A 15,270-nucleotide genomic window follows, 5' to 3' on the forward strand; every position below is an offset into this window, starting at 1 on the left:
TTTTTTTTTTTTTTTTTTTTTTTTTGTGGTACGCGGGCCTCTCACTGTTGTGGCCTCTCCCGCTGCGGAGCACAGGCTCCGGACGCGCAGGCTCAGCGGCCATGGCTCACGGGCCCAGCCGCTCCGCGGCATGTGGGATCTTCCCAGGCCGGGGCGCGAACCCATGTCCCCTGCATCAGCAGGCGGACTCTCAACCACTGCGCCACCAGGGAAGCCCGCTGGATATTTTTATATCCAGTGATTATCCCTCTATTGTTTATATGTTTGAAGGGATATTTGTATATGTTCTGTAGCTGAGATAGGTTCTTTAGAAATTGTGTAGGCCTCTGTACAGTTTTTTATTCTGAACAGGCTCCCTTTTGGTAACCCAAAGCCTGCTGGTAGAATCCCCCACCCAGTCAACCTAGTGCATCTACCATTGCAGTGCCCTACTCCACTCAGCAGGCTTCCCTGCAGTCTCAGAACTATGCTGTAACCGTGGGCTCCCTCCAGTCTCTGGTGACACCACCAGAGACTCGAGTAGATTCAAATTTGTCCTCCTGCTTCAACCTCCAGCTCTCAGCCAGGGGCCATTTGTGAGGCTGGTTTGTGTTTGTGGGTTGCTGGATTGAAAGCAGGGAAGTTGTTTTGTGATCTACTCTGCTCTACACACATACTCTGCTGAAGCCTTCCAAAGCATAGGACCCCTCTTTGGAATCCAGGGGTGATATTTAGCCAGACTGGACCACTTGTGGTTGTCTAACCTTTCCCCCCATCCCGTGTATTTTTGTCTCTACCTGAAATACTTTCTTCTTAATCCCCATTTCCATCTGTGGAGATACCATGTATCATTTACTTCCCAGCTTAATGCCACTTTTTTCCAGAAACTTTCTCAGATTCCCTCCACCATACCGTGATCACCCCTTTGTTGTATGTTCTGCTTTATAGTCTAGCTCTCCATATCTTTGTCACCCCCTTTCCATATGCATTATGAGCTACTTGAGTTTGGGAACCATGTCTTGCTCGCCTTTATATGGAGAAGTATTAGAATGAAGAAGTTAGAGGAAGCCAGGTTTGAGTCCCCATTCAAAACTTACCATGAAACTTTGGACAAGTAAGTTCCTTAACCATTCTGAGTGGATGTTCTCCTCAAGAAAATGGGCATGACAGTAGTACCTACCTCATGATGCTGTTTTGAAGATTAAATGAGATAACATAGCACAGTGAACACTGAGATAAATCTTAGTTTTGTTTTCTGTACCCCTTACAGCACCTAGCTCACGTAGCATCATATCCACACAGGCTTTCAGTTCATGGTGACTGAATGAACGCAGATCAGAGTGCTTTCGCAAAACTCACTTTTGTATTGAGTCAGTGGCAGAGCCCAGGAAAGAATCCAGGGTTCCTGAGTATCTTACACACGTTCCCACCTGCACATGCTGAGTAAGTGGGTCTTCACATGCCTTTCATAAAGTGTCTAGAATCGAGGAGGAGAGATTTGTTTTTGTTTGTTCATTTGTTTAACAAACTGTAGCCTTGCTATAAGAGAGAGAGAACTTGGTTTGGTTGGTTGGATTTTCAAATAATCAGTTACTTTCTTGTCTGGGTTGAAGTTTTAGAAAGAAATAGCCACAAATGGAAGCTCAAAAGAGAAGCAACATAGTGTTACAGTGGAAATATCTGATTCCAAATAGAGTTTCAGATGGTTGTTGATTGTTAAGTCCTCCTCCAGCACGCCCCACAAACCCACCAATCAGCGAATGTGCTAATTCTATGGGTGGTTCTTCCTCTGCTGTTCTTTGGTATGCTGAAGGTGGCATGTCATCTCCCTCTGTCAGATTCTTGTCTAGTAAGGTAGGAAAATCTCTTCCTTGATTATGTAGCTTTGACTAAGCTGAGGGATGTGATTATATCTTTTTAGTGGAAGGATACTTTTGTAATTGCGTCTCTCATTGATTATTACACTTGTGAGGGGGTGGGTAGAGGGTGGTAAACACTGTGAAGTAAATATGCCTTCTAGGAAATTCTCCTCTTTCATAATTTACCTCTAGGCCTGCACTGCCCCCAGTCTTGGAAACTTGCTGGATATGATGTACCAGGAGCCAGCAAGATGGTGCTACACATTCCAGACATTTTCTTTTATGAGCCGCCTGAAAGTACAGCTGGAGCCCTTCCCTGAGAAACTCTTAGAGGCCAAGAAGGCAGTACAGATCTTTGAGCGGTCTGTATACAGCGACAGGTAAGATGCTGAGCCCTCCACCAGTCACAAGCCCTGTGCTTAGCGCTGCATGTTTTCTCCTCTTGCTCAGACTCTGCACTGCTCTTGTCATTGAAAATTATACTTGAAAAAATTGTCTTTTTAAAGACAACACTATACAGATTTGTTCAGACTTATAATTTCACAGTTACCGTATATGTCATGAAAGGAGATTGTGTTTTTCATAATCTGAATGCATTTAATTTCTCACATTGGCACTGATTATGTTTCCTTATTCTTTCCTAGCATAGAAGCAAGCAGGTAGCTACCTAGTATAACCATTACATGCTAAAAGGCACAGAATAGACACTTAAGTAGCAGCATATGTTCTAGCAAACCAAATGAATCAGTGGTTGGTTATCACTTGGAAGAAAAAAGCAGTCGGAATTAAAATGTGTTCCTAAAATGATAGGAGAAATAAATTTATCCTTTTTTTTTTTTTTTTTTCGGTACGCGGGTCTCTTCACTGTTGTGGCCTCTCCCGTTGCGGAGCACAGGCTCCGGACGCGCAGGCTCAGCGGCCATGGCTCACGGGCCCAGCCGCTCCACGGCATGTGGGATCTTCCCGGACCGGGGCACGAACCCGTGTCCCCTGCATCGGCAGGCGGATTCTCAACCACTGCGCCACCAGGGAAGCCCCATATCCTTTTTTTTTTATTCTTCAAGAAAGGATTTCTGAGTAGAAATAGCAGATTTGTAAAATTGGCTTCTGTCTTGGATTTAACCTTTTTTGACCCTTTGTTGTGTGGCAGGGCTTATTTTTGGCCAGAGTCTGTAAGAGACATCCAATCTGTTACAGGTCAGGGGAAGAGCATCATCCTGACCACCTGAGGGAGTGAGATGGGGAGTCACTTGTAATGAAAGCTAGCAGATAGCTTGGGAATTCAGCCCATCTGTTCTAGAGGAGCTAGTCCATCTATGCTCTGGAATTCCTGGTTCTGCCACAAAACCAGTCTGTGACTTGTGTATAAGCCATTTGAAGATTAAGTGAGGGTGCCTTAATCTGGACATCACTGAGGGTTTTTTATCTGAAGGTTATGAATGACCTCTGTCAGTGTGAAATGGTGGCTTAAAGCATGATGGTCTATCTTAAGCCCCTTGAGTGATCAAAATGGAAAATGTTGCATTTTTATTGTCCATTCACTTCTGAAAACACTAGATTGGTTACCCATTTAATTCCAAATTAGAATAACTAGCTCTGCTCCTTGGTGCTCCCATAAAGCCTCCTGGAGGGAAAAAAATAAGGATACATTTGTAAATGTATTGTGGTGTTTTTTTTTAGACATTACTTAAAAATCATTCAAGATATGTAAAACAAACCCTATAGACTAGGCATTCCTTCTCTGTGGACCCTAAGAGAGAGCCTACTCTTTATAAAAGCGAAATATGTGAATTCTAAGTGGTTCGGCTATAGATTTTAGTTCTTTTTCAACTGTTGGATATATTACTACCTATTTTCCTTTCCCCTCTCCCAAGCCATGCCTCTTGAATTAAGAAGATGAATTACATATTACTACCTGCTTGGAAACATATTTACCATCTTTTTTTTTTTTGGCCTCGCTGTGCAGCATGTGGGATCTTAATTCCCTGACCAGGGATCGAACCCATGTCCCCTGCAGTGGAAGCTCCGAGTCTTAACCACTGGACCTCCAGGGAAGTCCCTACCATCAGTCTTTTGATTTCCAGCCCTTTAGTGAGATAGACATGTGAGAGACCCCTTAGAAATAGGAATACTTTGTTTAGAAGGTACAAGATCTTGGGACTTCCACTCCTTTAAACATTTATTCATTTGCTCAGCACAGATTTATTGAATGCCGCCTGTGTTTAGGCACTGGACAGCAGCAGTAAGCAGAGTAGACCCAGTCCCTGCCTTCATGGTGACCTTATTCTAACAGGGAACTCTGAGACTGCACGTGTGCTCCTGTGTGTTATATGTGTTCCAAAGGAGGAACATGGCTTGTTTGGGAGAGTGGATGACAGGGAAGGAGAAATCTAAATCTTTTCTGTTTGAGTTGAAAGAAAATAATAGCATGTGGTTTTAGAGCAGGGACCTTTATGCCTAGGTCCTTAAGCTGGTTCTTCCCTGCAGCCCCTGCATTTGGGCTGCAGGGTTCCCTCCCCTCAGCATTCAGCACCACGGCCTTCTATGCCCTCTTGCCCCTTCACCACCAGCTTTGGAGAAATGAAGTGCTCATCTTCAAAAAAGGCGAGGGCCCTTTTATAGGACTTATTAACAGAAATTTACATTCTCTTTATAAGATATTAATTTCCGTGTTACCTGTGAAGAAGCTGAAAACATTTTTCAGATACTGAATTAGAAATTCGCCTCTTTTCTTTGTTGCCTTCAGCTAGGCTGTAGCTAAGCCATTCCAGACTGGAAGAGTTGACTTCTGGAGCTCCCAAATTAGTGCCTTCGTAGCCTAATGATGAAGTAGTTACAGTGACAGCTAAGGTGTCTTGAGTACTATGTGCCAGTCACTCTTGTAAGCACCTTGTAAGTATTATGTACAGTCCTCACAACTCTGTGAGTTAGGTTCAAGTGTTATCTTTGTACAGGGGAAGAAGCAGGCTGAGAGTTTGATGTCTTGCCCCTGGTGACACAGCTAGTGAATTTTGAAGCCACGCCGGACTCAGGAGTGTGACTCTGCAAGCCATTCTCTTATTGCAACACTCGCAGGCTTGCGGTGTATACTTCCCTGAGCCATTCATAGATAAGGATTCTGAATTTCATTTTCCCAGAAGTAGCCAGTTGCTGAGCGTTGCCTTAGAAACTGGAGTTCATTGTTCAGGATGTAAATTGTGTTTTGTTTCAAGATGACTGAGGTTTGAAAGCAGAACTGACCCTCCTGAAATGATGGTTTCTAGTTAACTCTTACTTCCTATTCACCAGATGCTCCTTTAGTTATGGAAGTAAGCAAGGGGCAAAACTAGTTTGATTTTTAGATTTAGCTTTCTTGTATCTGGATTAGAAGCTCAGAAGCAGAGGAAGCAAGAGCTTATATGTGCTTGCTTTGGAGGAGAGTCTGCTTTCTTGGTAATACTGCAGTTAGTAGGAAGTGCATTTACTGCTCCATAGGTGACACCACTTAAATACAGTTCCTGCTCTACTTCTCAAGTAGACAGAAGGATGGCTCAGTAGCCTGGAGACTCAGAAGGCTTGAGTCCTTAAATTAAAAGTGGTGGGGGCTTCCCTGGTGGTGCAGTGGTTAAGAATCCACCTGCCAATGCAGGAGACGCTGGTTTGAGCTCTGGTCTGGGAAGATCCCACATGCTGTGGAGCAACTAAGCTCATGTGCCACAACTACTGAGCCTGCGCTGTAGAACCCACTCACCGCCACTAGAGAAAAGCCCGCACATCAAAGACCCGATGCAGCCAAAAAATAAATAAATAAATAAATATATTCCAAAAAAAGTAGTGGGTGCTTTATACTAGATTGACTTTTTGTTTGGGGGTTTACTTGCATTAATAATAAGGAAATCTTAAAAGTTTGAGTTTACATGCACCATTTGCTATATGTTTTGACTGGTTTCCAGCAGGGAAAATTGTTAGCGACCAGTGATATTCTCTTTCAGTGTCCCTTTTCTTCCAGTGGATTAATCCAGCCAGAGAGCTGTGATTTTGGCCTCTAAAGTCTAAATTCTATTCTCATCTTAGTGTTGAGCAAGGAGGGAGAGACATAGGTGAAGAATTCAGATATCTTAAAGATGGATGAGGAACTAGAAAGGTTAAGTGCCAACTATACTTCAATTAAAAAAGAAAAAGAAAAAAAAGATTGATGAGGTGCTAGAAAGGTTAAGTGGTTTGGACAGACATGGAACAAGTTGGTTATTGATTTTTTTTTTTTTTTGCTTCTCTCTTTGGCCTTTCATTCCATTTCCCATTCCCCTCCCCTCTCCACATCCTACTTACATTTCCAATCAGGTATATCTTTGCAAAGACTCTTTTTGAAAATGGTTCCCTCAGTGACATCGAATGGCATATCTATCAGGACTGGCATTATTTTCTCCTGCAGGAGTTTGCCAGCCGGCTCAGATTACATGGCTTCATCTACCTCCAGGCTGCTCCCCAGGTAACACAATTTAAAGCCTTAGACTTCAGGGCCATATGAAACTTCAGAGGTGATGTTCTCTGAGCCCCTGATTTTCCGGTTGGAGAAAGTCGATTGTGGGTATTACCTGGAGCATGAAGAGCAGTGGATGAGCACCCTCCCATCCTAGCTTGAGCATCCACAGGCTTTCTGAAGCAGCGGGCTGAAACAAATGACTGTGCGAAGAAAGTGTCCTTCTTGATGCAGCAACCACATAGAGAAAATTGGGCTTTATGTTTATCACCAGGGTCTGCAGGTTCGACCCTCTGATCAGCTAACCTGTAGCCAGTTGCCTCAGCTTTTCCTTCCCTCTAACTGGGTCATCAGAGTCTGTGATGGTCTTGATGGTTTCCTGAATAGCATGTCAGGAGGAGGAAAAGGGTTTCCTCACCTCATCCTGATACCATCCTACTTTCTGGTCTCCTTTTGAACCTTAGGGATGCCACTGGTAAGGCAAGATGGACTGTGGAAGTTGCATCCCATGACCCTCTGACTTGGACCGTGCAGCCAGCCAGGCACACAGTAGGGTGATGTTATGGCAGGAGCCCTGGAGTCTCTGGAGACAGCAGTGGTCCTTGGCTCTGCCAACAGGCAGTGGACCGTGCGCAGGCCCTGGAAACCTTTCCCCAGAGGGGTCCTTGTCTATCAAATCCTGTGTCTCAGACTAGTGATCTCTAAGGGCTCTTCTGGAGTGGGAGTCAAGGCAGGGGGTATTTTTTGAGGGATGTGTTGTTCTCACCTTTTTAGACAAATATCTGACATACAGTCAAATGCCAGATATACCACATTATCTTAGGAGGGAAAGCTCCCTTCAGGCTAGAGGCCGTGCTTTTAGAGACAGGACTGAGTCTTGTGGAAGGGGGAAGCCTGAGAGTAGATTGACTGATCAGAAAATGGGTGGGAGAGCCCCAGTTGTACAGGCTCACAGGAGCCAGAGACGAGAGGACCGGATGGAAGGGCCTGACCAGTTTGAATGCCTTGGGTGTGACGGGGACCAGGTATTGGGGCTCTTTGTGTCAGGAGCTTCTGAAGATTGTGAGGCAGAAGCTAGATCATAGGAGGAAATAAAGAGATTCCACGGAAGTAAATAGGGTCTCAGGTTTAAAGTGAAACTCAACTAGAGATGCAGTGAAGCCAGAGGGCTGAGAACCTTCTGTGAAAATAATGAAGCTGAAAGTAGCTGCCTTGCATATTTATGACTTTTTGCACGGTAGTCTTCATTGCCTGGGAGCAGGAATAGAAGAGGCCAATTATGAGGGTGACTGTACTGTAGGGGTGGGGATTGGTGTCAGTGATTAGGGGAAAAGGAGACCCCTGCCAAAAGGATGGTTTGAAGTAGCTGAGTGTAAGCTTCAGGATGAGAGGAAAATCCTGGCCCGCAGGAGGGCTCTTGGATGAGTAAGAGCATTGTGGACTTGAACTGAGTGAGGATTGTGGTTGGATTTTGAAGAGGTGACAGGTTTCCAGTAGGAGTTCATGGGATGGATAGTTGAAAGCAGAAGTAGGTTGAGGGGCTAAACATTAAGAGAAGAATTGAAGGTACTGACCTAGCCTTTTCCTGGTTCCTAACCTAACCTAACCTAACCTGCTGGGACACTGGGACCCAACAAGGGAAGGAAGAAAGTCTTCCTCACTTCTTTGTGTACTTGGAATGACTTTGTGAGAAGAGACAATGATGATGACAGTGGTGGTGGTGACTGTTATTTTTATGGTGTGGCTGATGCATCTTTTTGGAGAGACGAATTGAGGTATTTCAGCTGCGGTAGAATAAGGGTTGAAGGAGTACTGCAACTTGATGGTAGAAAAAAATAGCTTATTTATTTTGATATTGAATGGGGATTTTGGTGCTATTTTGTTGGCATTAGAGCCAGGAACCAGGAATGTCGATATCCTTCCCCTGAAGTCACCACTGACCTCTTCTGTGAGACCCAAAGGGAACTATAGCTAAGAGAGAGCAGAACAGAAGTGAAAACATCTCTGTGTAGAAAGCTGTGCAAGTGCTCAATCCCCTGGCAGGTGCTATGTTTAGAGCTCGAGGGATGGGCTCAAGTAAGGCCTTTTGCTCCTTCCCACCTACTGTCCCCTACATTGTAAAAAGCAAGTGAGCCAACAGTAAAAAAGCAGAAGAGAAATGGCTGGGCCTCAGTGCCCCATGGAATCGGGAAGAGAGAGTGCAGCTGGCCAGTGTGCCTCCAAGAGCCAGGCCATGTTTGCAGCCTGGACACAGCGTGCTGCAAAGGCCTGGGAACAAGTGGCACCTGGATGCTGGGCTTGAGGAGCCCAGTGGCCAGACCCACTAGCAGTCACTGTCCAGTTGCTGTCTCTGGCTTCAAGCAGTCCGAACAGCAGCTCTTCCGGGGGGTGAGGATGCGGCAGGCAGGGGAGTGAAGGGGCAGCTGCCATTTCCAGCTGCGCCATCTTTCCTATTCACATTCAGTATGTCCTCCCCATGAGGACTGAGTTAAAGAGGGACCAGACTAAAGCACTGTCTGAACAGTTTTTTTTTTTTTTTTTTTTAAAGAACTTGTAACCATATCAGTAAAGCAACAATTATGCCAAATGCTCAAAATAGAAGTTTACCTAGGCTTCTGGAGGGAAGAAAAGTTTGGTCTATTAAGCAAATTAACTGTGCAAAGGGAAATGTTAGCCCAGTTTAGCAGGAGAGACTTTAGCATCAATGTTTGCCTGCCAGCAATGAATGAATAATTATAGCTTTTATAAAAAGAATTGCTCTGCCCTGTGTATAATTGAAACCATAAAGCCGCATTCTAAAAAATACACATTTTCATTAATTCTGATAATATTTTTCTCTCAGGAAAATTAGGTAGCTTTGCTATATTTAGAAATCCTGAAGCTACCTTGCTGGCAGGAATGTGAATTGGTCAGCCTCTAAGGAGGCAGTTTGGCAGCGTATACTAGCAGTGCACATACTTTTGACCTATTAATCATGCTCCTTGGAATTTACTCCATAAATATGCTCCCACATAGGCAAAATGGTTCATGTGCAACATTGTTTACAAGAGCAAGTTATTGTAAACAACCCAGTAGTCATCAGTAGGGACCGGTTGAATAGATTATGCTCCATCCATGCACTGATAAACTCTGAAGTCATGAAAAAGAACTAGAAAGTACTATACTGACATGTAACAATCTTCAAGATGTATTGTTAAGTAAAGAAAAATAAGAACTAAGTGTGTGGTAGGAGACCTTTTATATGTATGGGTATTTTTTTTTTTTTTTAAGGTGGGGTTAAGAATGTGAAATGCGTGAATCTTTCTGAAAGTATACAAGAAGTCACTAACATCTGTCATCAGTGGGGCGGAGAACTGGGTAGCAGGAAGTCGGTGGTGTAAAGCTGTGTGATGGGCAGGCAGGGGAACAAGGGGAGATGTCTGGAAGCAGTCAGCGATGAGGATGAGGATGTCAGTAGGGGCAGGATGACAGAAGGAGAAAGAGGAGGTTCAGAGTGAAGGAAAGCAGAAATGGAAAAGATTCAAGTAGGAGCAAAAGGTCGATAGAGATAGGCTAGGTCAGAAATGAAAACGTTCAGTGAGTATGTGCAACAAATATTTATTGACCACCTGCTCTACCAGGCCCTGCGCTCAGCCCTCAACCAGACAGACTCTGGCCTGCCTCCTGGGTCTCCCCCAGTCACTGTGCCCTTAGAGCACCCTGTGCAGACCTCCCTCTGTCACCTGATACAGCTGAAATACCAGTGGGGGTCTGTGTGTGTCCAGGGCCTAGTGTAGCGCCTGGCTGGCAGAGTGGTGCTGAGTAAGCTGGTACCAGAGATAAAGGCATAGCCCTGCCTCTTCCAGGAAGCGCCTCTGACTGCCTGAGCCCAACTGCTGCCTCCCTTATCTGACCGCCGCACTTAAGATCCAAACCTCCTAGTTCAGCACTTGATTTGCTATTTTGCGTATGTCGTTTTACTTGTTATCTAACTAGATTATAGAATCCCTAGGACAAGGACTTCATCTAAGTTTAGAGCAGTTCTTAATTCAGGGGAAAGAGAGGAAGAGGGATAAGTGCTAAAAGTATTAACATGTTAGATCTGTGTTAATCAGTTTGAAAAGTTGGACATAAGATCATAAATGAAATGTGTTTGTATGATTTTCTTTCCTTAGAGGAAAGATGGGACAAGAGGGGAACAGCAAAGACTCTGCATCTTTAGGAATATTGTACCTTATGTTTGGGGATAAAGTTTACATTTGGGAATAAAGTTTAAATGTTTGAAAGAGAAAAGTCCTAAATCCGTGAGTTAATCTACTTTTTCTTCCCAGGAGAGATGACATTGAATAATAAAGCATTTGCCAGGCAGAGAGAGGAAGGAAGGCAATTCAGGCAAAGCAAACATGCAGAGCAAAAGTTTTGAGATGTGAAAGAGCTTGATCTGTACCGCAGGCAGGAGGTCAAATCTGGCTGAAGCCGTGGGTCCAAGGGAGGAAGGAGCGAAAGTGGAGAGTTAGGAGGGGTGGCCAGACTCCGGGAATGGCCTTGTATGACCAGTAAAGGAGAAGCTGACATTCCCTGAGCCATTGTGCTTCAAACTTTCTGATCAGGGTGAAATTATGCACAGTCTAGAAGGAGTGGAGGATGGAGAGTTAGTCTCAAGCCTTACTTTTTTTTTACTTCTTTACCTTTGACCTATTCAGAATTTGCATTGTGCCCCAGAGTGAGTGTTTGATATGATATGAAAGAGATGTTTCAAATTACTTACCCTTTGGTAAATAAGATGTTACTCATACTTCCTTGAATCCGGGGCTGAAGGTGATAAGGACCCTGTGAGGTATTTTAAGCAAGGAGAGTAATATCGTTACAGTCAACCCTCCATATCTGCAGACACGGACCCCACTGATGTGGAGAGCCCACTGTCATTTCATACACATAAGGGACTTGAGCAGCCTTGGATATTTGTATCCTCAGGGGGTCCTGGAACCAACCCTCCCTTACCACAGATACTGAGGGACAACTGTATATTGCAGTACTCTGGAAGGGTGGACTGAGCGGGAAAACTGGGAGGAAAGACAGCACTTGCCAGGAACTTGACGGGCTCCCTCTGTAAATCTTCACAGCGACCCGTGGGATTGATGAGGGGGAGGAAATGGAAGCCCACAAAGCTTGCCCTGCTGCTGCCTGGTGAAGATGGGAATTTAACCCTGGACTTTCAGACTTTAGGGCCTGTGCTCTTTCCACATGCTTCACCGCTTCCAGGAGGCAGGGAGCCACAAGGCTCTTGCTCGTAGTCCAGGTGAGAGATGATGAGGGCCTGACCAGGGCGGAGGTGAGAGAGGCAAGGGGGAGAGCCAGCTGGAGGGAGATAGAAGAGAATTCGGTGACTTCCTGGATGTGGCTGGGAGGAGGAATAAGGTTAACTCCAGGCTCCCAGGGTAGATGATGTTTGTTATTGAATAAAAAAACAAGGCAGCAGAAGCGAAGTCATAGTGCTAGTGCCCAGGACGGACCTGGCAAGTGGGTCTGAGAGCACCCCAGCTTTTGTAACTGCCGAAATAACCAAAGAGCTCAGCAGATCCTGGGGATTGTCTTTCAGGTTTGTTTGAAGAGACTACACCTGAGGGCCAGGGAAGAGGAGAAAGGAATTGAGTTGGCGTATCTTGAGCAGCTTCATGCTCAGCATGAAGCCTGGCTTGTCTACAAAACAACCCCGTAAGTGGAGAAGAGAGCAGCAGTGCACAGAGGCCTGCCTTCCTGCAGCCGGTCATTAAAATACAGGAAGTTCAACATGCAGCCCCTTAAGCAGGTTCAGAATGTTCTGGAAGTGGTTGGAATTGTCAAGCATTATCCAAATCAGAAATTTAATATTGGATATAATCTATATATTCCAAGAAACTTTTTATTAGATTCTATTTCTCCACCTTTTTTGTTTTCTGACATCTCCTGACTGACCATGGTGATTGATGATGATGACATAGTTGGCTCAGGGTAAAGGGCTGAAAAATTTTAGAGAAATTGTCAATGTACTAAGTTGTCATTCCTAGTTTCAGCCTTTCCTCCCTTCAGGTTTGGTGTGATGTCCATTTAAAATGTTTGAGGCTCTGAACTTCAGTATCAGTCTCAAGACTAAAGAGGAATTTCAGCCTCATCTTCCCAGCCAACTTTATTGAATTCTTTTTTTAAACTACTGTTTACATGAAATTTCCTTAAGAAGGTATGTGACCTTAGATCTGTTCTGAATTATTAAGACTGGTGAGTATGTGAAACCTGCCATCTTTTTTCTGTTCCCTAAATGTTCATGCTTCTTATAGGCTCCACTCTGAGGCTCTGCTGAACATTCCAGTGCTGGTGTTGGATGTCAATGACGATTTTTCTGAAGAAGTAACCAAACAAGAAGCGCTCATGAAGAGGGTGGGGAAGACCTTAACTCCTGCTTTCTAGTGGTTTTCCTTTTTTGCACTTTTATTGCTTCAGAGTTCAGTATGGGCCCTGTGCATTGTGCCTCAAATTGCATTTCACACTCCAAAGCCTGTGGGGCCTTGTAGAAGTTACTGATATAATCCCTATTCTCTAATATTTGGGGCCAATAACTGTTAAATACTTGACTTGTAATATGTGCTTTCCAGCTGACTCCCTCCTCTAAGGTATTCTAGAACTAGGGAAATGAGACTTCTGGATTCTATCCAGCTCTGCCACTTGATACTGTAGGACCCTGGGCAGGTCACATTTCCTTTCCATACCTATTTTCTCTTCCTCACAAAAACTCATGGGCTTGGCTACATATGCATTATAGATGGACTATTGTGTAGTCTCCTGAAAATGTGAAATTAACTTTTGTTTTTTCTCCTTCCCACAGGTAAACACCTTTGTAAAGAATCTATAACCAGTACCAGGATGTTCTAGCTGTGATCTGGGCTCTCTTTGACTCTTTGAAGCCAGAAGCATACCAAGTCACCCACCTTCCCACCCCCACTCCCATCTCCTTTCACACCTAGAGTGCTCTGACACTCAGGGGTTAGGTTTCTATTATCCTTGGACCCTGACTTTGTTTTCTTTTATATCTCAAGGACTTCTTAAGTAAAGTCTGCATTTTTGTGGATTTTGCTATCCAGTTGTTCATTTATTTCAGCATGTATCTACTGGTGCCTGCTCTGAGCTCCCCTCTAGACTGGCCATTTTCACATGAGAAAAGCCTTTGCTTTTCTTCTTCTTGAATCCTTCACCAGCCAGACTTCCTGTGTGTTCACTGGCTCCTACTGACATGCCAGGGCAGGAACTGCTTCTAGGACCCCTAACCAAGCTCTGCCTTAGGCATGAAGAAGGGAAGTAAAGTGACTCAGGAGTGGGTGGATGCTCAAGTGTGAGTCCCCAGAGCCAGGAAATGGAGCCCAAACTCCAGGAAGCTCCTCTGTCTCTTCCCATCCATCACTCTTGGTTTGGGGGATGGGGTGGGGATTTAGACCTTTGTCTTAGAGCTGAAGAACCTGGATGAAAGAAAGGGAGGGAAGGAGGGAGAGAACAAATCATGAGTCTAAAAGTTCAGCATCTGATATTTAGGGTTCGGTCATCCTGGCACTCTGGCCTGCTCCAAACACCTGACCTAGTGAGTTTCGGGTGACCTTAATGGAATCAATCTGTCTGTGCTGGAAGGAAAGAAAATAATTTCTTGTGCTGCGCTTCAAGCTTCAAGGGCAGTTTATTGTTAAGAGAGAAAAATACATGGGTCTATAGAATTGAAGTGCTTCATTGAAAGAAGACTGCAGATCCACGATTCACCGGGATCAGAATTCCTGCACTGAGCCCTTGACAGTTGCACAGGCCCGCAGGAAAATGAATGAGCTCGGGACCCAGAGTGTCCCAGGAGACAGAAACCTGTGTTTCCCTTGATGCTTGGGAAAACGAGTGTGAGACCGGTTTCTAACAAATGTGGGATGTTTTGAAATAGCACGGCATTTCTTTATCCTACTTAAAAAAACTTTTTTTTAAAGTTTATTTTTGGCTGCCTTGGGTCTTCATTGCTGTGGGCGAGGGCTACTCTTTGTTGTGGTGCGCGGACTTCTCATTGTGGTGGCTTCTCGTTGCAGAGCACAGGCTTTAGGTGTGCGGGCTTCAGTAGTTGTGGCTCGCGGGCTCTCTAGAGCACGGACTTAGTAGTTGTGGCGCATGGGCTTAGTTGCTCCGCGGCACATGGGATCTTCCCGGACCAGGGCTCGAACCCGTGTCCCCTGCACTGGCAGGTGGATTCTTAACCACTGCGCCACCTGGGAAGCCCCTATCCTGCTTAAAAAAATGTTAACAGCTTTACTGAGATGTAATTCACATACCATACAATCCACCCATTTAAAGTGTACAATTCAGTAGTTTTTAGTATAGTCATAGGGTCGTGCAACCATCACCACGATCAATTCTAGAATGTTTTCATCACCCTCAGAAGAAATGCCACACCAGCCGCTGTCACTCCCCCACAATCCCCACCCACCACATGCGCCCCACCCTGGGCAATCACCAGTCTACTTTCTATCTCTACTGATTGGCCTATTCTGGACATTTCATATAAATGGAATCACATAATATGTGGCCTTTTGTGACTGGCTTCTTTCGTTTTAAGCTTCAAGCTTTTCGTTTAAGCTTTCAAGCTTCATCGAAGTTGTAACACGTATCAGTACTTCATTCCTTTTTATGACTAAATATTTCGTTTTGTGAATATACCACATTTTGTTTATTCATCCATTGATGCACATGTGGATTACATTTTTTGACTATTAAGAATAACACTGCTGGGGGCTTCCCTGGTGGCGCAGTGGTTGAGAGTCCGCCTGCCGGTGCGGGGGACGCGGGTTCGTGCCCGGGTCTGGGGGGGTCCCACGTGCCGCGGAGCGGCTGGGCCCGTGAGCCATGGCCGCTGAGCCTGCGCATCGGAAGCCTGTGCTCCGCGGCGGGAGAGGCCGCGGCGGTGAGAGGCCCGTGTACCACAAAAAAAAAAAAAAAAAA

General features: G+C 44.9%; 1 protein-coding gene across 7 annotated transcripts in view; it reads left to right on the forward strand.

The window, feature by feature from the left end:
- Window positions 1-14,271, forward strand: part of DGUOK (deoxyguanosine kinase) — a 37,687-nt gene extending 23,416 nt beyond the window's left edge. For 4 of the 7 annotated variants that reach the window (XM_059079888.2, XM_067007325.1, XM_059079894.2 and 1 more), the window contains 5 exons: window positions 2,031-2,218; window positions 6,159-6,306; window positions 11,876-11,991; window positions 12,591-12,690; window positions 13,136-14,271. In XM_059079888.2, coding sequence (XP_058935871.1) covers window positions 2,031-2,218; window positions 6,159-6,306; window positions 11,876-11,991; window positions 12,591-12,690; window positions 13,136-13,162 — 579 coding nt within the window. In that variant the 3' untranslated portion in view covers window positions 13,163-14,271. Of the gene's footprint in view, window positions 1-2,030; window positions 2,219-6,158; window positions 6,307-11,399; window positions 11,576-11,875; window positions 11,992-12,590; window positions 12,799-13,135 lie in introns of those variants that run through there. The other 3 variants (XM_059079887.2, XM_067007324.1, XM_059079891.2) reach the window with 3 other exon arrangements.
- Window positions 14,272-15,270: the final 999 nt, after the last annotated feature.

Source organism: Kogia breviceps, chromosome 11 (genome assembly GCF_026419965.1).
Source record: "Kogia breviceps isolate mKogBre1 chromosome 11, mKogBre1 haplotype 1, whole genome shotgun sequence".
Taxonomy (NCBI): Eukaryota; Metazoa; Chordata; class Mammalia; order Artiodactyla; family Physeteridae; genus Kogia; species Kogia breviceps.